Source organism: Gracilinanus agilis, chromosome 6, assembly GCF_016433145.1.
Source record: "Gracilinanus agilis isolate LMUSP501 chromosome 6, AgileGrace, whole genome shotgun sequence".
NCBI classification, from domain to species: Eukaryota; Metazoa; Chordata; class Mammalia; order Didelphimorphia; family Didelphidae; genus Gracilinanus; species Gracilinanus agilis.
In genome coordinates this window covers 243,047,735-243,070,414 of record NC_058135.1, presented here as the reverse complement: position 1 = coordinate 243,070,414, position 22,680 = coordinate 243,047,735, and the positions used below count along the sequence as shown (strand labels likewise).

General features: G+C 35.3%; 2 protein-coding genes across 2 annotated transcripts; both read left to right on the top strand.

Annotated features, from left to right (window-relative positions):
• Positions 1–2,713: 2,713 nt before the first annotated feature.
• LOC123252543 (olfactory receptor 1030-like) lies at positions 2,714–3,457 on the top strand. The gene has a single exon (XM_044681833.1). It carries the CDS (start codon positions 2,714–2,716, stop codon positions 3,455–3,457), a length of 744 nt encoding a protein of 247 aa, XP_044537768.1.
• Positions 3,458–14,125: 10,668 nt separating this feature from the next.
• On the top strand, positions 14,126–15,067 carry LOC123252542 (olfactory receptor 1038-like). Its single transcript, XM_044681832.1, has one exon. The coding sequence runs from the start codon at positions 14,126–14,128 to the stop codon at positions 15,065–15,067; it is 942 nt and encodes a 313-aa protein (XP_044537767.1).
• Positions 15,068–22,680: the final 7,613 nt, after the last annotated feature.

Genomic DNA, 22,680 nt, shown 5'->3' with positions numbered 1-22,680 from the left:
TTAAACGAGTTATCCATGATTATATAGCCAATGTATATCATATGCAGGACTCAGGCCCAAGTTTTCCTGATTCCAAAGTAGTCTATACACCTGCTTTACCATGTTGTCCCTCTTTTACCTTTTCATAAAATCTATTTCTTATAAACTTTCAGTAATTAATATTTAGATAACAGTTATACATATATGCACACATATTTATATACATATATGCACATATATCAGATTTATAGATATAATATAGGATTATAAATTTAGAAATGGAGGGGACCTCAGAGGTCATTTCCTTCCATTTTACAGGTGAGGCATTGAAACCCACAGAGTTTATTTGAATTGCCCAAGGTCACACAGGTAGTAAATTGCAGAGCTGGGATTACAAATTTATATACCACAGATTGCATCCTTAACAGTACTATATAAAGATCCATCCACAGAAGCAGCCCAAGTAGCCTTGAATTCAATCAGACCTAGATCAAAGGTCTTATTCCAAATTGAAGTGTATTCATTATTGAGCCTGTCAACATAATTCCTTTCAATTCATTTGAAATTTGCTTACCTAAAACAAGAGTATGGTCTTGGATTAGGAAGGCTTTTTTTGTAGCTTAGTGTAATGGCTCCTTAGGGAGTAAAGAAGTATTTGCTGATAATAAATATGTATGTACACATTGATTTTTAACATTAGCTTGGAGACTAAAAATTTTTATTTTGCTTATCAAAGTTTCTCTAGACTCTAGGATAAAACTCCAAGAATTGATGATTAAAACAAGACAAAACAAAACAAAAACTTGTCCCTTGTCTCATTCACTACCCCCACCTAGAATTTAGATTGATACCATATCTAAGTCATAGAATAATGTTGTTCCCTAGGTAATGTATGTTAGAGACTCTTGAGTTTTACCAGAAATAACAAGGGAAAACTCATTAATTCTTAACATTATATATTCAAACAGTTGAATACAAATCCTGAAGCAATATACATCTTGGGGAGTCTTGAAGCTTCTCAACACGATTGATGACTTAAATGCTTTCTGAAATCACTGTCACCCTCTTTACAGGTGATTGGTAAGTAGTTTATTGACTTTGTAATAGGTTTCTTGGCTTGGGCGGGGGGAGGGGGGACTAACCATTTAGTTTTGTTTTTCTAATTAGAAAATTAAATAGTATCAAGGTAAAATATAAGGTACTGTGGAAGTGATGGTGATGGGATCCAAGTTGGCAAATGGTTTAATTTCAATAGAAAACTCTAGATAGTGATTAAAGAATGCCAAAAAGTTTAAAATTGCATTTTTCACTTGCACAGTTTGGAGAGTATTCCATTTGCAGAAGAAGTTACAAATATATCAGATTTTTTATATCCTTGATTTACATAATATGCTTTATCTTTCTTCCTTTAAATAATCTGGAAAGATTGACTCACTTTTTATACTATCATATTGAGAGTTATGTACTTCATATAATTAGATTCACTTTATAGATCTACTGGATGATTTTTTTTCTTCTCAAAACTTATGGTAAAAAGAGATTTGGATTTTTGAATTCACAATGACTTAATGAAAAGCACTATTTTACATTTAAAGATGAATCACCTGGGGAAGACAGGAGCTGATTCAAAAAAAGTAGGATACTAGCAAGTATAGAAAAGAAATGAAAATGATGAAAAAATCAGAATTAAAGATTATGAAAATGGTTGGACAGTGAATCTATCATAGTACAGTTGGGCTGAAAAGAAAAAATTATCCATATCCATATTTGTGTGAAGTCAGTTTACCAAAATAATTCTGGGCATAGTGCCTATAAACATGGGAGATTCTTAGTTAATGTTTTTTGAATTAATAATTGGAATTAATATTATGATTTTAGGTTTGCAAAGCAACTAATGTAAATAATAACATTTGATTATCACAAAAATCCCATGAGGTGGTCAGTTATTATCATTTTATCTGTGGAATCATTGACATTCAGAGAAATTCACTTTTTTATCAAGAGCCATACAACTAATAAATGTCTGAGAGAGAATGTGAACTCAGGTCTTTCTGGCACCCGGTCCAGGACTCTCCTAGTAGATCATGTTACCTCCCTGTGAACAATGGGATGGACAGTCAATGGAGCCAAATTCACCATTTCTCAGGAAACCTTAGTTCCATTAAATCACTTCATTATTACCAAGTAAAAGAACACTTGAAGAGGACCTAGATGATGCTCAGAACTTTATATTGTTCAGTGTTGGTATTCTTTTAAAAGTATTCAGAAATAGTGTCTCACTTCTTACCTGAATACATTTCTTATTATAATTAATTATAATCTTAAACACATCATCAACATTTTGTCACTTCAAAGCATTCAAGAAACTATGATGAGAGAAGGACATAGCAGTAAATTGTGAAAATTTTGAAAATAGTTTAAAAATTAATAATGATTATAAGACCTACCAACTGTGGTAAATACAAGTGAAGGAGAAAGCATACTGTGTAATATATGACAAAGATAAGGGGCTTCCAAAGGTCAGCTTGTGGAAGGGAGGCATATTTTAGAAATCTTTGGAAATGTTAATGAAAATAATTACAAGGAATAACAAGCCAAATCTGTTTGCTGAAAGCAGAATGGAAAGATGGGGCAATTCACTGGAAATACTAAGTCAAATTGCTCAAACTGGAAACTTTACCCTCATTTTGTCTTATTTCCGTATATTTTCAGAGGAGAAAAGGTAAACAGGGAAATGGCTGGAGAAAATCAGAGCCCAATCTTCAAGTTCCTGTTCTTTGAGTGCCTGCTGAATGCAGAACCACAAGAGGTTCTCTTTTTGTTGTTCTATTCCATTGTTTTTATGAGAGAACTGGGTCCAATTCTGTTATTCCAGATAGGGCAGTATATACCCTGTGTTTGGCATTGTTTCCATAGCTTGTGCCTTTATGTGGAACCCTGCTATTTCTCCCAAATACTTCATACTTTGACTCCAATTTTGGCAGCTGTTAACATTGTCCCAAGGTATTTCTCAAGTGCTTCCACTCTCACTGAACAGATTTCCCAAGTATCAGTCGTTTTTGATACTTATAGATCTGTCTGTCACCCTCTTTGGTACTATTCAATAATTATGTCCAGGAGGACCTGTGGTCACCTGATAATGGCCATTTTTTCCAATGGTTTTCTCAGTATGGTGAAATACACAGTTTCAACTTCTGAGTTATTTTTCTTTGACTCCAATATCTTGTCTTGCCCTGACCCACAAATACTGTCCATAGCTTCTTTGGACACTTGCCCTCCAGGAAGTCAGCTATTTATTATTGGAACATTGAGTTTTGCCAGCTCTCTCCTGATGGTCCTCATCTCCTATGTTTGTTTCTTGGCTGTCTTCTTCAAGATCCTGCCCTCCAAAAGGAGGCTCAAAGCCTTCTCTAGCTGTGTTTCTCACCTCATTGCCTCTTTGTTCTATGAGACTTCCCTCTTTGAGTGGGTAACATAGTCCATTTTAACTTCTCTTCTGAATTATAACCAAATCGAATGAATGTTGATTGAATGTTGAATGCCTTAAAGCTGAATCGGGTGCCTCTAATTAATGGATTCTTAACTTAGGGTACATGCAACATTTTTTTAAAAAAACATATTTTGATATAATTGGTTTCCTTTGTAACTCAATATATTTTATTTTCTACATTTTAAATTGTTGTGGAAAAGGATTCAGAGGCCTTACCAGACTACTGTATAAATGGAGATTTTGAACCTTGGACTTCATCCCCCAAAAGTCCCTTAGTATTTCCCAAAATCCCAAAATTTAATCTCTTCTGCGCCTCCACGTTTGCGTGGTCACATTATTGTTTTATAAGTCTGTAACTCCTCCCTCCTTCCTCTTTTGCTCTCACGAGCCAGCTGGTTTAGTACCTTTGTAGTTAGCTTTTTTATGTTAGTTTATTATTAATAAAAATTTATAAAATATAACACTTAGCTCTTGTATGTTCATTTTAATCTCCACACTACAAAAGGACTTCATGATCCAAAAAAGGTGAAGAACTCCTGCTCTAGGGGAGATCATGTCATAAGGATATTGGATTAACAACACTCTTTGTACACAATAAAACTAGTACTGAGAACAAGTCATGTCTGTGTGATAAGTAACTAAAATCCAGTTCAAGTGAAGTCTATTGTGCTGAGAGACTTTGGGATTGTAAATATATGATGTTTGGCACATAGAAAATTCCCAATAATTGCATGCTGACTAATTGGTTATGTTTGAATATTCAAAAAATATGTAGCAAAACATGAAAATTGTTAGAAAAAAAGGTGAAAATTGACAATAGACCAATAACAATAGCTGACATTTATGTAGCAATTCATGGTTACAAAGTGGTTTACATATATAATGCCATTCGGTTCTCACAATAACCCTGTGAGGTAGTTCGGAAAAGTATTATTATCCATACTTGAAACATGGGTAAATTGAAGCTCAATGGGTTGGGTTTAAGGGACTTGCTCCAGCTAGCATAAATGAACCCAAATTTTCTAACTCTAAGCTCAGTGTTGGCCCATCAATCTTTCAACAAGCAGTTCTCCTATGTCTGGCAGACAATCTCTCCTCACCTCTCCTAGAACCCAGAGCTGCTTGCTTGCTAAGTATGGTCCAGTTCTACCTTCTATACAAAAAATCTTTCCTTTTTTCCCAATTAGCTTTCTTTTTCTCCTGAAGTAGCTTGGTATTGCTCTGTATATATTTTCTGTTCACTTACTTGTGTACACATTACATCTCCCTCATAGGGTGTAAGCTCATCAAAGGAAGGGACTATTTTGCTTCTGTCTTTGTAACCCCAGTGCCTAGGACAGTGTCTGCCACTAAGCAGATACTTAATAAACATTTGTTGAATTAAAAAAAAATCTGTGCCCGTGTTTTTCATTATTTAAAAAAAAAAACTTTTAAAGTGACTTTTCACTGTCTCAAACTCTTATGGGGATTGTTGATAACTGTAATTGAGAGTTATGGTTGTTCTCATTGATCATGATATACATATTGTGCACACTAAGATTTTGGGAAGAAATATGCAATGAGCATCAAAAATTATTTGCTAAGGCTTCCATGCTGGCTTTTTTCAGGCAAGAGAAAACTAAAGTCAAATCTTAGGCTCCCCAATTGTTCTATTATTCAATATTAAGTAATTTGGCAGAGAAAACTCTTATAGTCTCATCCTAGTGCACTACACAAACCTAATCGATGATCATTTGAGTACAAAAATCCCAAGAGTGCTCAAAGCACTCTTGCAAAATCTAAAGCCACAGATTTCAGAATTTATAGCTACAATCAGGGGCATTTGAACTACAAAATCCAGAACATTTCCATGTGACACAGTTTCTCTGAACACTTCACCACAGTTACCCTTGATCAAATACTCCCAGGGGAACTATCTCTGAATGTGTGGGTAACAGAGGACTTAGAGGCAAAGAGACAATATTGCAAATTCTTTGGTGGGTGAGATTCCAGACTCTTCTGATCCCAGCCTCTCTCTCATCTGGTGGCATGTCTTCAAGGACTTCTATGGATGAACCTCATCAAGGTTGCGGGGTCAACCTTGCTATGAGCTTCTCTAAAGTCAGTGGTCCTCCAGGGACAAGCTTATGGGGCATCACTTGACTCATACTCACAAGCATAGAGATGGTACATACATCCAGAAAATAACTGAGGCAATGTAGGCCACTGGAAACACATTGCCTTTAGAGAAAGAAAACATTGATTTAAAATCTGGTTCTAGAGCATACTAGTCATAGATCTAGGGCATGTCTCTTCACATGTCTGAGATTCTCAGTTCACTTGTGTCCAAAATAAGGGGATTGGATGAGGTGATATCTTAAGGTCCTTTCTCATTCTAATTCCTACAGATCATGAAAACTAAATCTTGTCTTAGAGTTATGCACATCATGAAAAGGACTATGTAAACTGATGGGAAATTTGGCATAATGTTAGAGAACCCTAGACATGAACCAGAAATGAATATAGAAGCCATCCAGTCTAACCCTCTCACTTTATAGATAAGGAAGCTGATGTCTAGGGAGGTTAAATGTCTGGGGGGTAATGGGGAGGTCCTTGCCCCAAGACACAAAGAAATAAGTATTAAAGGTTAGATTTGAACCTGTGTCCCCTGATTCTACAGCCAAGGCTCTGCTCTTTCCCTATGTTGATACATTGGAAATGTCAATCTGAAATTTCAATCCACACTGATTGATCTGTATCTGGACTTGCAGTTGATTCAGATGTATTTATTTTAGTATAGGACCAAGAGCACCTACTGCTAACCATAAATATATCATCTGTGCCACAGTGACAAAACAAATGCCATTGATTATTAGCACACTCGTTTTCCTGAGCTTTTTGGCAAAATTATTAAGCCTGAATAGTTCTTTCCTATGTTAGAACAAAAATATCATCAATTATCTTGACCTGGGTAGTTCAAGCAATTCCCTTTCATGGACCTTTTTTTCTGGGAAATATGAAATAATCATGAGGCAGTAGGCCATGGCTTTTTCATAAAGGGTATCAGTACCTGAATTCAGAAATCATCATCATAATAACCATAGTAAACATGTATGTAACATTTCAACATTTATTAAATAACAATATTTTTATATAGTTGCTGACTTTCTTGGAACCAAAATTCACTCTATATGTTATTAAAACTGGTCTTTATATATATATATATATATAACCCTTTCCCTTCTAATAGGGTTTGAAATTCCACAAGGTCATTTCCATACTTTTCAGTCCAACCTTTAACATCTGCTCGGAATTTATTCTCACTCACCCACCTGGACAGTGAACAATCTCTATAAGCTATATATTCCCTTTCTGTGAAATCAACTTGTAGAATCTGGGGTTATATGCCATGCAATGATCAAAGCCTGAAAGGTCTTGCTTTATATATTCCTCCTCTTGTCATGAATGGTGGATAATTGATATAACTCACACACACACACACACACACACACACACACACACAAAACCTCCCTGCAAACCCGTATTCTATTACTGTAAGATCTCTGTTTGACAACGAAATCTGATGCCTTTTGGATAAACCTGAGTCCATGAATTTGTCTTTAGCATTATTGTGTTTTAACCTGGAAAAAGGAAAAAAGAAATGTTTCTTAATGTTGCCTATTTTTGATAAAGTTTATTTAAAATAGCTGAAGTCTTAGCATTTCCAGTAATTAGAATTGTTTCTGAGATAATAAAGCATGGCATTTGCAAATTCATGATCTCTATCAATAGGAAAATCATTTCTATATTTCATTTTCAAGCCAAATGCTTCCAGGATACCAAAATTATTCTCTCTCATCCCCATAATCAATTAATCAGCAAATCAATCAACAAGGATTAATTAAACAGTGAGGCAGCTAGTTGGTTGGACCTTGGTTCAAATCTGACCTCAGATACTTCTTAACTGTGAGACCCTGGGGATGTCACTTAATCCCCATTGCCTAGCCTTCCATCTTGCTATTAATATTGGCATTGATTTTAATATGGAAAGTAAGAGTTTTTAAAAAAGAATTAATTAACCACCTTCTATAAATCAAGCAATATGGTAGAAGCTGGGGCAATACAGACAAAAAAAAAAAGACTCTCCCTATAAATGTTTGAGTTGACAGTCAAACTTGGGTTCTCCTGACTCCAATTCTAGCACTCTAGTTACTATACTATATATATTGTACCGAGGAACATTATATTTTCTGTTGTTCTTTAGCACACATTACAGACAAGCTTTGCTAGTTCCACTTTAATATTAAATGCTTTAAAGATTCTCTTTCTTCTATCCCTTTTCTTTTCTTCTTTCACTCCCCCCTCCAGGGTCTCTTTCTCTGTCTGTCTGTCTTTATTTGTCTGTCTCTTTTTTCTCTCTTTTCTTTGTCTCCTTCTCCTCTCCCTCCCCAAACCTTCACATCATTGCCTCAGACCTTAAGGAAGAAAGTCTACTCAGTGCCTGGAGCACTTTGACAATGGTCATTTGCAATGTGAACTTCTATTTGCTCCTTAATTTGATATTTTGCTAAAAGTGAAAATAGGATAAAATCTGTTTCTTTAATAATTGGAATCAGACAAGAAATAAATTTGGGGGGCTACATGTAAGGAATATCCTTGTTATAGCTTTGTGTCCCACATCAGACAGAGGTAAGGAAATCTGAGGTTTTAGTTTACAATGATTATTTGTGGTGCACATTACGGATTCTTTTGCAAACTCTGCTAAAAAACACAAGTAAGAATACATATTTTGATGTACTATAAATATAGACTTATGGTTGAGCAAAAATAACTTTTTTCTAGGATTTTATAAAAGTTATTTCCTTTCTCTCTTTTTTGTGACATGAGAAGGCCATTCAATTTACTATATCTTATTGTGATCTTATTGATTAGACCCATCTCTGGAAAGAGTGCCAGGTCTGGAATCAGAAGGACTTGGGTTCAAATCTAGCCTTAGACAATACTTAGATATATGACCCTGGGCAAGTCATTTAACCCCAATTGCCTAATCTTCTGCCTTAGGATAAGGCAGAAGATAAGGGTTTTTTTCCTTTTAGGTGGGTTTCATGCCATTAGTAGGAATCAATATCTTCCCATGTGACTTTTGAATTGGCAGGTGCTCACTTGGAAGACCATTTGAGGCTGGAACCAGTGATGTTGCAACCAAAACCTGAGGTCTTCTTTCACACATGTAAATACCATGTATGTTATGTGTGTATTTGCCTCTCTAGATTTTTCTTTAATTTTCATAAATGTTCAAGAATACAACTTTTTTTCATTGAAAATCAAAATATTCACTTTGGGGGAAATGAAATTATTTTTGAAAGTCCTGTATATATACTTTCCATTGTGCACAGCCCTCTTCAATCTGATAAAGGCAGCTTAGAGCAAGACTTCCATCTCTTTCAGCTCCTGTATCCTTGGCTCTTCCATAAACTTTCCTATACCTTCTATTCGATGTGAAAGAAAATAAATTCTTGAGTTTACCAAGCATATCCAATAAGAAACCAAATATTTTTCTTCTAAGGGTACACCTAGAATTTTGTAACTTCATTGATTGAAAATCAGTCCAAACCATCTAAAATTTTCCAGTAAAATAATATGGGTATTTTTCAAATAGTTAGTTACAAGATCTTTTTGACAAGTTTCTCCTATACCCTAGGGACAATTATACCTCTGGCTGGAAACTCCTGCCCATGAGTGTGTTTGGGCTTTGTCATGGAAAAATAAGTTTCTTGATCTTTGCTTCCATTCCAAATGTACTATTCCATCAGGATTGAGAGTTCACCCTCAAGTGACACTATGCTCAGAGTTCTTTTCCTCAAGAGCCTGAACAAGTAACCTTATACTAAAGTCTTTTTAACTCAGGTCCCAAGGCTGTACACAAATGATGCTAGGATGCTGTTGCAAAAGTATTACTACTAGCTTCGTGCCTCTAGCTGGAGATGATTCAGGGATTTCAATTCCTCGGGGTCTTTTCAAGCAAATATAAAGTACCCCCCACAAACTCTTAATAAACTGTTCCCTTGGTAGAGAGAAAGTTCTGGAATAATAAACTCATTATACATTTGCCATTATAAATACTCGAGGGCTTGCTTGTGCGTGAGGGACAAATAAAGCTTTCCATTCAGACATGAAGAAGCCAATTGGTTTGGTTGAAATTACACCAAGTGGACATGCTAAATGCAGTCTGGGAAGCCTATCTAACCTTCTTCCTATAGGTGGTTGGTGAGTTGTATTCATTTTTATGGTACTTATAACTTGATGCAGGTAGAGAAAATTATAGCTTAGGAAAAAGAAACACTTTAGTTTCGTGTTTCCTAAAAGCAAGAGGACTACTTGGCTTTGGTGCCACTATTTAGGATGAGTTTTGCTTCTCTCAAAACTAGAAAAAAGCAAGAGAATTACAAAACTGTTATTGGCATTTTTGACAAGAATCACTTATAGGTCCATAGAGCTTTCTAGTGTGAGATGGGTCCATAGAGGTGGCTTCAATGTAAGAATGAGGAAATTGATTCTCAGAGAAGGTAGAAATGAGTAGAATAATTGGAATTGTAGCTCTGACCATCTGATTCTCTATAATTTGTAAACTGTAAATCCCTAAATAAATGTAAATTATTATTACTTTCGTTACTTTTGTATTATCATTCTTGTCAGTGTTCCTATTTCAGAGATAATACTGGGATAATGGGATAACTCCACTGCACTTGGAATCAGAAGGTCAGGATTTATATCTTGGATATAACACTTAGTGATTTGTATGACCCTCAGCATTTACACTTCTCTAAGCTTTCTTATTCATTAAATGGGAATATTAATACTTGTACTATCTAATTTGCATAATCATTGTAAGGGGAGTACATGATAAACTGAAAAGTGCAATATAAAGGTTAATTATTATTATTCCACGAAGAGGCAAAATCTATTCTTCCCTTTGGAGAAAGAACAAAGAGAAAAGACTCTGGGAATAAGACTTTCCTCTTTGCCATTTTTGATTCATGAGAAGTGGACATGATACTTTTAGTTTGGCCAACTCAATGAAGCTTAGAGCATAATCATCATATGAAACTCAACAGGATTCATGAATAGGATGAATAAATTTATGAAGTCAGAGATCAATGACTCTAAACAAATGCACTAAAATAAATAGTTCAGCACTATTTATTAGATAGTCCAAGTCTAAAAGTGTAAGCGTAGCTTTATACTTGGGCAACATTTTCCCTTAGTGGTTTTTCTTCTTGGAAAAGTTTGAATTTAAAAAAAAAGCAAAATCATGAAATGAAAGAATAAAGGATAGAATTCTAGATTCAGATCTGGAAAGGTCCTCAGAGGCCATCCGAGCTAACCTCCTCATTTTAAAGAGAAGAAAAAGTCCCAGAAATGTAAAAGGACTTGTCCAAAGTCATACAGGTCAAAAATGCCAAGGGCATAATTTCAACTCAGACCCCCTACTCCAAATTCAGTTATCTTGCCACTGAAGAAATTTAATGATGAGAAAATGAATTTAAATAGAAACAGGAAAACACCTCAGCAATGAGTGTCTTTGGATTCAATTAAAGAAAAATGATCAGGATGTGTTCTAGAAACTTTAAAATGTTGATTTTCAAAAAGAGATAAAAATCAAAGCTTATGTTTTTATAGGTCTCTTACAGTCTCTAAGGCACTTTGCAGAAATTATCTTAAGGCTTAAGCCTTACAGGAATTCCTTGAGGTAGGTGCTATCATTTCATTACCCTCAATTTTTTTTACAGATGAGGAAATTGAGTTTCAGAGAAATTAAGTGGTTGTTTCTAGCCATAGAATCCATAGTTTGATCTAGTTCCACCCCAAGAAGGCAATCGTTTATTATCAATATACTCTACCAAGATAAACAGTGAAGAGGGTTTACTACTGAATTTGGGCAGATGTTTTCCAGAAAATAAAAGTTGGTTGGAAATTCTTCTATATTTTCTGTGGAAGAAGTATCTCATGTTGGGTCGAATAAAATAATTGCCATAATCATCATTATCATAATTAATATCACAAAGCATTTTCCTCATGACAGCCTTATGAAGTAGATTGTGCTAATATTATCTCCATTTTTCAGAGAACTAAATTGAAGCTCACAGAAGTTGACTAGCTCCAGATCACACAGCTAGTAAATGGCAGAAGGAAGTCGGCAAATATTGGATGACTGACTGATTGATTGAAAAAATAATTTTTAAAATGGATATGGAAATTTTATCAATTTTCACATGCTTCACATGCATATAGTTAACCAATTTGGTCAAATTCTCCTTGCCTCCAAGTTTATTTATATTATATTAAAATATATTTTTAATATAAGTGCCAAAGAACAGAGATACACATTCTGAACAGCTATAATTCTGAAAGAAATACATTATGCAGCAGCATGCCTATGAGGAAAGGGAAATGATTTGGCTTATATTATAGAAAACATATATAATATAGTTGAAAAATCGAAGGAAGTTACTTACATTGCAGAGAGGTGAAATGACTTCCCTAGACTCACAACTTAAGCAATCAGTAGAGGTTGGATTTGAAGCTTGATCTTCCTGACTCTAAACTTGACATTCTGTCTACCATGTCAAGCTATCTCATTTTCTTGGATTTCAATGGTATAAAACAAATAATATATACAATGAGGAAAAATACTTAAAGAACATTATACAAAATAAAATCTTTCATTTCAAAGACTCTGAATATCTCTTTTTTTTTAAGAAAAGGTATTAGTATAAAAGAACAATAATAAAACAAAACCAAGTTCCATTAACCATAAACAACACGTGCCTGAAGAGTAGTTGCCTAAGGTTATTTAGAAAGATATTTCCTGTTTCCTATTATACAATCGAGAGATTTTTCTCCATTTCTCATGGTCCAGAATTTTTGCCAATATATGCTTAGAAACTCTTAAGCTGCTTTCTGTGCCTATTTTGAATGAAACTTGTAAATAAAGCCTCCCTCTAGTAGTAAAATTATAATTATAAATAGCTAGCAAAAACAAAATTACTCTTTCTCAGGAAAAAATTTAAATTCAATTCAATCAACATTTTACAATCATCTACCTGATATTTGAAAGGCTTTGTGTTGTCTTCTGAAGGAGATATAAAAGGTTTTTTTTTATGATATTGTGTCCTATTCCTTAGGATCTTACAGTCCAGTAAGAACATGAGGACAAGATATATAGATAGATAGATAGATAGATAGATAGATAGATAGATAGATAGATAGATAGATAGATAGATAGAGAGAGAGAGAGAGAGAGAGATAGAGAGAGAGATAGATAGATAGATAGATAGATAGATAGATAGATAGATAGATAGATAGATAGATAGATAGATAGATAATAGAAGTTTAAAATATAATTAAGTGCATAAGAGAAGCAGCAGCAACATTGATCTTGAAGAAAGAAGCCCTTAGCAATAAAACTCACTAGTTATGGAACTTTGGGCAAATTACTTGGTCCTTTTGTGTCTCAGCTTCTTCATCTGAAGAATAGGAATAATATTTATTTCTATTACTTACCTCATAGTGTTGTGAAGAAAGTGATTTGTATGACCCATATAAATATGAGTTATTAATTCTGATATAAATACAGGGAATATAGGATGAGCCAAACAGAATGGCTTGAGAAATTGGGGAATCAGGGAGGACTTCTAAGAGGAAATGGCACTTGATCTAGTCCCTGAACAAATAACAGATTTTCACAGGGTAGAGATGAGAAAAGAGTCTATTCCAGATATAGCTAATACATTGTATATATATACACAGATATAGGAGAGGACAAGATAATCTTGGCAAGTGGTAAGTAATCTAATTTAGGACAAAGAAGGGTAGTATGAAGTTAAACTGGAAATGTAAATTAGAGAAAGATTATGGACAGATTCTGCCCTTAGTTACAACATTTGTGTTTTCTTCAGTTAGCAATAGAAACCTAGTAAAGATTTTTTATTAGGGAGTGATATGTTCTGATCTCTGATCTATGTATTAAGAAAATTTCTTTGGCAGCACATGATGAGTGCATTGAAGGAACAGAAACAAGTAAACTTTTCAGAAGAATATATAGGCAAAATGTGGTATATTGCATTGAGATGTAGCCTGGTTCCAAGAAGATGTGGGCTAAAAATCCTGCTTCTGACACAACCAGGCTATATGAGCCTGAGCAAATTTAAATTCAATTCAATCAACATTTTGCAATCATCTACCTGATATTTGAAAGGCTTTGTGTTGTCTTCTGAAGGAGATATAGAAGGGTTTTTTTTTGTTTTTTTTGTTTTTTTTTTTTATGATATCGTGTCCTATTCCTTAGGATCTTACAGTCCAGTAAGAACATGAGGACAAGATATGTAGATAGATAGATAGATAGATAGATAGATAGATAGATAGATAGATAGATAGATATTTAAATTCTCAGTGCTTTAGACAAGTCTCTGACTATGGCTTCCCTCTTCTAGTTCCTACAATTGAAGAATGAGTTTTGGGATTAAGGGATGGTGGAGCTGTTTTTCAAACTTTAGCTTTTACCATTGATATAGCACAAAAAAGTAAGCCTTTTTTCACATCTTTTGCCATCTGGTAGAATATATTTAAAGATAAATTCTTTCTTTTTGGGCAATAGAAAAAAGTTCTGGAAAAAAAATGGCCCAAGGAAATCGTACCACCACTGTGACAGAATTTGTCCTCATGGGATTCACAGATCGTCCAGAGCTTCAGGTTCCCCTCTTTGTAGTGTTCCTAGCGATTTACCTTATCACTCTCATTGGAAACCTTGGAATGATCCTCCTAATCAAGCTTGATTCAAGACTTCATGTTCCCATGTATTATTTTCTTAGCCACCTCGCCTTCATTGATCTCTGTTACTCATCTTCCATTGGGCCCAAGATGCTACAAAATTTAATAGTGAAGAAGAAAACGATTTCCTTCTCTGGATGCTTCGCACAGCTGTACTTCTCGAGTGCTTTTGCCACAACAGAGTGTTTCCTCTTGGCTACTATGGCCTATGACCGTTACATGGCTATTTGCAACCCTCTGATTTACACAGCCATTATGACCAAAAGGGTCTGCAGTGAGCTGGTGATTGGTGTATATACCTATGGTTTCCTGAACTCAGTCATACAGACTATTCTAACTTTCCAGTTATCCTTCTGTGATTCCAACATTATCCATCACTTCTACTGCGCAGACCCTCCACTCCTGGCACTGTCCTGCTCAGATACTCACTCTAAGGAGAAACAGCTCTTGATCTTCTCTGCTCTGAATCTCACTAGTTCCCTTCTGACCGTTCTTGTTTCCTATATTTGCATCCTGGTTTCCATCCTGAAGATCCGTTCCTCTGAGGGTAAGTGCAAAGCCTTCTCCACCTGTGCCTCCCACCTGACAGTGGTCATCATATTCTATGGGACTCTCTTCTTCATGTACCTCCGGCAACCAAAAGCAGGAAATTCCTGGAAATACAACAAAGTGGTTTCTGTGTTTTATAGCCTTGTCATTCCTATGCTAAACCCACTGATCTATAGCCTCAGGAATACAGAAGTGAAGGATACCCTGAAAAAATTCCTGGAGGGGAAAAGGTCACAGTGAATGCATTCTGTCAGGCTAAAATAGTGGGACAGAAAAGCGTGTGGAGAAAGTAGGTCTACATAATAGATTTAATGGACACGGTGACCCTAGTTGGATGTAAGCTCCTAGAGACCAGGAAGGTTTCATTTTTAGATTTGTATCCCCAGCACTTAGTACTATTCTTTGCACTTAGTAGCTCCTAAAAATGTTTGATGGGAAATTTGCAGAGCAATTGCTAAGAAATAAGAGGACCAGTGGTACTTGTACCTCAGCAACCAAAATAACAAGACCTTTGATTCTGCAACAAGTAGCCTTTTCAATTACATAGATAACCTCTTCTCTTCAAAAGACTCAAAGGTTTGGAGGAAACAAATATAATACCTTTTATTTCTTATTAAAAATAGATAGCCAGAATAGAATCCAGAACCTCTGGTCTCTAGGTCTGTGTAACTCCTGTCCGTATCTTCTCACAAATCTTTCATAGGAAATGCACCCTTTGTGCTAAAAGGTTGCTTTTTAGATCTAAGATTACATAGATCTACATGAAGGCTTTTCTGATGTTATCCCTTGCTCTATTGATTTATGCCTCTCACTATTCCTTTCTCATTTTTACATCTCATTTAAAATCTTTTAAGCTATTTCTCAAATGTAATTTTTGTTGACTGCCTATTTTGGTCCACCATGAACCTTTCTATTGCTCTTTGGTTGACGTACAATTTGAATTTTTCATATAGTGGTCTTCCATGAATCACAATAACATACAATCACTGGAAGAAGATTGGTGTTAATAAAGTAGATTTTTGGGGGCAGCTGGGTAGCTCAGTGGATTGAGAGCCAGACCTAGAGATGGGAGGTCCTAGGTTCAAAACTGACCTCAGACACTTCTCAGTTGTGTGACCCTGGGCAAGTCACTTGACCCCCATTGCCTACCCTTACCACTCTTCTGCCTTGGAACCAATACCCAGTATTCATTCCAAGACAGAAGGTAAGGATTTAAAAAAAATTTTTTTTTAATTAAAAAAATAAAGTAGATTTTTCTTTTAGAGAAAGATTAGGGGCCATTAGAAGTATCAGCCAATTTCTTAAATGCAATACAGCTTACTATCCACTTTCTTCTGGATTCTGAGCTTTATGTATCTTCTATCTATAGTTTATGTATAAAATACATATTAGACAGTACCTTATCCATAGTAGATGCTTAATAAACACGTGCAAATGAATTTAAATTTAATTTAACGAAAGTAATCAGCTCTATGAACTCTCCATCCAATCACATATTATGGTCTGGACAATAGACAATCTTAATGCAATTGGTTTTTTCTATGTAGCATAGTTAAGTCCAACCATTTTGAATTATTAGGGATCACACAGCCATCAAGGGTTTGCATCTAGTAGGACCTCCTTATTTAGAAGAGAAAATTGAGTCACCAAGATGTAAAGTGACTTACCAAAGTCACACAGCTAAATGGTAGTTGGGATCACAATAGAGGTAACCTAATTTCTACACCAGTGCTCTTTCGACCATACCAAATTGGAATTCTTATGACAAACATTTTTCAATTTACAACCAGTTTGTTCCAAAATTTTATCCGTGATTCAGTCACTTACAATTAACATTACATTGGGAGTTTTTCCCCTAGGAGCATTATTAAACATTGTATTTCAATTCTTAGGCTGGGTGATGAAATACTTTGTTATCCCATAATGCATTATTAATATTATATGTTGTCAGTGAAAAACAGTAGAAAACGATACTATTGCAATATATATGATTAGACAAACTAGAAATGTAATATAGTTAAATAAGAATTTATTTGAAATGCTTGACTACGTATATTAAAATATACTAAATTAAAAGATGAGAAAGTTGATGGATATTTTTGTATGATAATGTTTGAGATTTCTGTGTACCTTTTAATGTCTTTGGAGGTTTATGATCTTTAAATATTTCATGGCTAAGTTCACTGGAAAAAACACAGTTTTCTTCTTAGTAAATACAGAAGCAGGGCAGGAAGATCGTTCCTATTTTTAGTATAAATTCAGTCATAATTAAGAAGCTTTTTTAGGTTTGATTTGGTTTGTTTCCTGATGAGACACAGAGAGTAGGAAGCAATGTTAAGGGAGAAGAGGGAAAGCAAGTTTCCTGTCAGAAATAGGCAAAAGCTGAAAATTAAGGAGCAAAGAGACGGAAATGAGGAAAGAACTCTGATGCTCTACAGAGGACTTTGAGAAATATATAGGTAACAATTGTTCAGTATGAGAAATATGGAGGAGGCAAGTGGCAACGATGTAGAATACTCACACTCATGAAATCAAAGATGCTCCAAAATGTCAGAGCCCCCAAACACATGAAATACAGAGAGGGAGAAATAGGAAAGAGCCCAAGTTAACTGGATAATGACCTTAATTCTCTACTTCATTTTGTCTTGTTAAACTAGCTAGACAAACCTCCAGGAATATTTTCCTTTTTTAAGTTAGCTGATAGGGTGCAGTTGCATGTGTATGTTGGGAGGGGGTGAACTATTGTACTTTGCATGTTATTGGTATCCTAATAAAGGGACCTTGTATGCAGTCAATTGGATTAAAAGGTGAAAATCTGAAAGGCTGAATTCTCAAATCAGTTTTGTTTAAATGTTTTAGCATCTGTAAATTACTAATGTTATACATTACTTTGAGTAGTATAGGTGGTTTTATGCATTACAATGTATAGGTTAGAGATAATTACAGTCATAATATAATTTTTAGAAACATTGTAATAGTGTGACAAGAGCTCTGGATTCAGACTCAGAAAACCTGGGCTTTCTTCTAGGATTTGACACCGTGGAGAAGACATTAACTTCTTGGATCCTTAGTTTCTACATTTGTCTAACGAGGACGATAATTCTACTGTACTACCTACCTCAGAGGCTTGTTGTGTGTAAAGCATTTTGGTAATTGTAAAGCACATTATAAAAGTGAGCTTCTGCTGTTAGATTCATTACTCAATAAAATAAATAAACAAAAAATTCTCTGTATCTTTTTCCTGGAAAATTCTTGACCCTTAACTGTGGATAAACTCTAAGTCTCTGTCTTTCTCTACTTATCTCTTATCTCTATTGCTCTGCCTTTCCCTATCTTTGTCTTTGTCTCTCTCTCTTCTCTGTCTCTATCTCTACCTCTGCCTCTGGTTATCTCTCAATTACTGTTTGTCTCAACTCTATGCATATCTATATGTACAATCCTAGTATATCTCCTGAGTTAGAACTAGGTCTGTGTAACCAAGTGTCAGTTTGTCAGACATTTCCAAATGAATGTCCCTTAATCACCTCAAACTCAAAATGCCTCACATATACCCTATTGTCATTGCTTAAACCAATCCTTTTCCCCTACTTCCACCCCCCCTTTCAAAACAATGACTGACATTCAAGCTGTGGGACTGAAAAAAAATCACCTGATTTAGAAGCAATTCTGTTTCTTTGCTTTTTTATTTAAAAAAAATAATGCTTCAGTCCAAAAAGCAAAGATTATCAGGGTTGGTAAGAACCACAGAGACACAAACCCATATCTGAACAAGAATTTATCTTCAACATATCAGAAAAACAGTCACAGCCTTAAATCAAACACTAAAGCAAAAATAGACCCATTTTAAGTCTCTAAGTTACAAACAAGCATTTGAATTTCAAGATGATATTTAAAACTTTCCTATCTTGGTTAGGAGTGTATATACTTATGTATATATATATATGTATATATATATATATATATTGTATCTACTTATATGTATATATACATATATATACATATATATGTACATTTATATATGTACCTTATGTTTGTATATGTAGCTTTAGTTATCCTAAGTGCTGATAACATAACTGAGTAAATTATTATCTGTGGAAATGTAGGTGTGAGATATGTTTGAATATGTTGCAACAAGAGCTCTACATGGGGCGCCAAATAAATCACTGAGAAAGGATTTGGGAGAGGGCTCCCCAAGTCTGAAGACCCATGAAGTCTCAAAATAGAGTAGTGTGAGTATTTTTCTTATTTAATCAACACTTTTAAAGATAAGCATTTAAATGTCAATTCACATCAGTTAATTAAATGGAATTTTTAAAAGGATTATACATGAAATTACTGGTCTCTATCATGAANATATATATATATATATAGTCTCCTCCTAATACTGTAAGGTCATTGGAGGTAGACATCTTTCTTGTGTGTCTTTGAATATTAGCACAAGAAAGGTATTATCTTCCATGTAGTCACCTAGTAATCTCTGACTCTCCATCATCCCCATTATCCAAGTAGTTGTCAAGTATCATAAGCCCTTTATGAAGCTTCTCCAGTGTATCACATTCTATCCACTCCAATGGCACCACCCTAGTTCAGGTCCTTATAAACCTCTCACCTGGACCAAAATGAAATAGCCTTCTAATCTGTCTCACCTCGCTTCAATTCATATGCTGCCAAAGCTGTATTTCTAACTTGCATGTCAGATATTGGTACTCCCCTGCTCAAGATTTTCAGTATCTCCTCATTGCCTCATGACCTCAAATACTCTCTATTTGTATTTGAATCTCCTCTATTTGTATTTGAAGCCCTTCACAATTTGGCTCTATCCTACCTTTCCAGTGTAAACTTCAAAATTAATATACAATATCTTCAAAATATTATATTTAACAAGATTTATTCATAATGACTAACATAAAAAACTAGAGTAAAAAGAATGCTTTCCCAGCCATGCAACACAGAAAAAGAGAGAGAGAGAGAGAGAAAGAGGAGTTATAGAACTATATAAACAATACTATAAAGATGCATGTAAACAAAAAGGGAAAAGGGATTTGGGGATGAGGAAAGAATTCTGGGAGATGGAGTCCAAAGGTTCAAGAATTTCTAACTAGACACCAGACTAATCACACATTACTCCTATTCATGTAGGAGTCCAGCTACCATGGCCTGTTTTCTGTCCTTCATATACAACTCTCCACATTCCATCCCTGTGTCTCTGTAGAACTTGTCACCCATGTCTAGAATACGTTGCCTCTTCATCTTCATCTTTGAAATCCTTGCCTTTAATCAAAGTTCAGTTCTGATTCTCCCATCTTTTGGTGCTTATCCCTCAAATTACCTGGTATTTATCTTGTATTTTCTTTGTATACATCTTGAAACTACTTATATGTATATGTGCTATCTCTTATATGTTGTAAGCTCATTGGAAGCAGACTTTTTTTTTGTTTCTATGTATTATCACAGAATCTGACACATAGTGGGTGCTTTATAAATGATTGTTGATTGATTAAATATTTTTATGTTGCTATAATAATGGAACTTTAAATTTTTTGGTTTCCAAAAAATAAAGTGCTGTGTATACCTCACCTGGAAGACACCACTCAACCCCCAGGGCAATTTACCAAAGAAAGGCAATCCAAGTTCAATCCACCAAGTTTCATCCACTAAAACTATGCATAAACCCCTACTGATGAGCAGCTGGAGGACAGTATTAGCTCAAATCAAAGGCATTCAGTGAAAGAGCATAAAAAGGAAAGTATCAATAAAACATTTCCCCATAAATTTGGGATATGATCTCCCCACCACACACACACACACACACACACACACATAGGGTAGACAAGCATTGGGAAAACATATGGAGAGATACATATGTAGGGAATATATATGGTCATGGTACATGAATGATGGAACATGCATGTCAAGAACAAATATAGTCATGATGATAGTGTGGAGGTAACATGTGTGGCCAGGACACTTTCATTTAGGGGCATAAGTAGGGAACACATATTACCAGAATGCATTATGGACAGTCTCTTACATAGGGGACATATATGGCCAGAGCCCCCAGGGGAAGGATAGATATAGAGACAATAGTCATGACCAGGACACGTGAATGGAGGGGCCCCTTTTTCACCCTTACACGTAGCAGGGAGACCATGCAGTCAGGTGAATCATGTGGAAGTGAAACTCACTCTTCTAACACTGAAGGATCACTGACATCTTCCAGGGAGTCACTTATGTGATTCTTCCCTGGGTTCACTCTGATTCCGATGGACAGTACTTGGGCTTGAAGTTTCCACTGGATGCTGCCAGGCACAGCATTTGTGAATGGGTGATTATGGAGTTTTTTCCTTCTTCCAGTTTCCAACTCAGCTGGAGTCTTTGACTATAGGATTCTCTTCCCCGTGAAATGAATAGTTTCTGCCTTGTTCCTAAGACAGAAGTATTTCTGAAATAGAATTTTTTGAAAAGCAGCCACCCTTGTCTCATCCATAAGTCCAGCAATTGCTCTGCCTAGATAAAACAAATAAATATTTCTTAATTTTTCTTAAGAAGTGACCTGTATCTTTTTTTCCAAAGTCTTGACTAAAAGACTTTTTTATTTTAAAAATATTTTTCCATGTTTACATGATTCATTTTCTTTCCCTCCCCCCTTCCGGAGCTGACAAGCAATTCCACTGGGTTATACAAATGTTATCACTTCATACCTATTTCTATGTGATTCATTTTTGCTCTAGAGCAATCTTTTCAAGCCAAAACCCCAAATCATATTCCTATATATGTAAGTGATAAGTGATAAAGTGTATGCTTTTCTTTTGTGTTTCTACTCCTATAGTTCTTTCTCTCAATGTGGATAGCATTCTTTCCTATGAGTTCTTCAGGAGTGTCCTGGATTATTGCATCACTACTAGTAGTAAAGTCCATTACATTGGATAGTTCAGTGTTCTCTTGGTTCTGCTCATTTCACTCTGCATCAGTTCATTGAGGTTCTTCCAATTCATATAGAAATCCTCCAGATCATCATTCCTTATAACACAATAGTATTCCATCACCATCAGATGCCACAATTTGTTCAGCCATTCCCCAATCAAGGGACACCCCCTCATTTTCCAATTTTTTGCCACCACAAAGAGTGTAGCTATAAATATTTTTGTACAAATATTTTTCATTATTATATCTCTGGGGTACAAACTCAGTAGTGGTATGGCTGGATCAAAGGGCAGGCAGTCTTTTAAAGCCCTTTGGGCATAGTTCCAAATTGCCTTCCAGAATGGTTGGATCAATTCACAACTCCACCAGCAATGCATTAATGTCCCTATTTTGCCACATCCCCTCCATAATTTATTACTTTCCTTTGCTGTCATGCTAGCCAATCTGCTAGGTGTGAGGTGGTACCTCAGAGTTGTTTTGACTTGCATTTCTCTAATTAGGAGGTATCTAAAAGACTTTTCTCTTCCCATCAAGAGATTCCTTGCTCCCAGTTCCAAGCAGAGTCCTTCCAGCAAGATAATGTCCTCAGTCTTAATTTTTCATTTAGACTGAATTTCTTCAATTCTGTGTTTGAATGTCCATGGACTATCTCACTCTAATCTATACTGCACATCACAAAGACCTTCCACTTTTGATCTTTTAAAGCTTCCTAAATATAACTATAGAATCCATGTAAGGGCTATTTGATCAATAATGCTCTGGGCTTTTGAGTCTCTCAACTTTTTCAGCTCCACATTCTTTATACTCTTCCATGTAGAGTAAGTGGGAGAGATGAGATAGGAGAGGCATAAAAGTAAAACTTAATCTATGGAACAATGTTATTATCTCTCCAATGACCTTAGCATATTCAGCAAGCCCTATTGGTATTA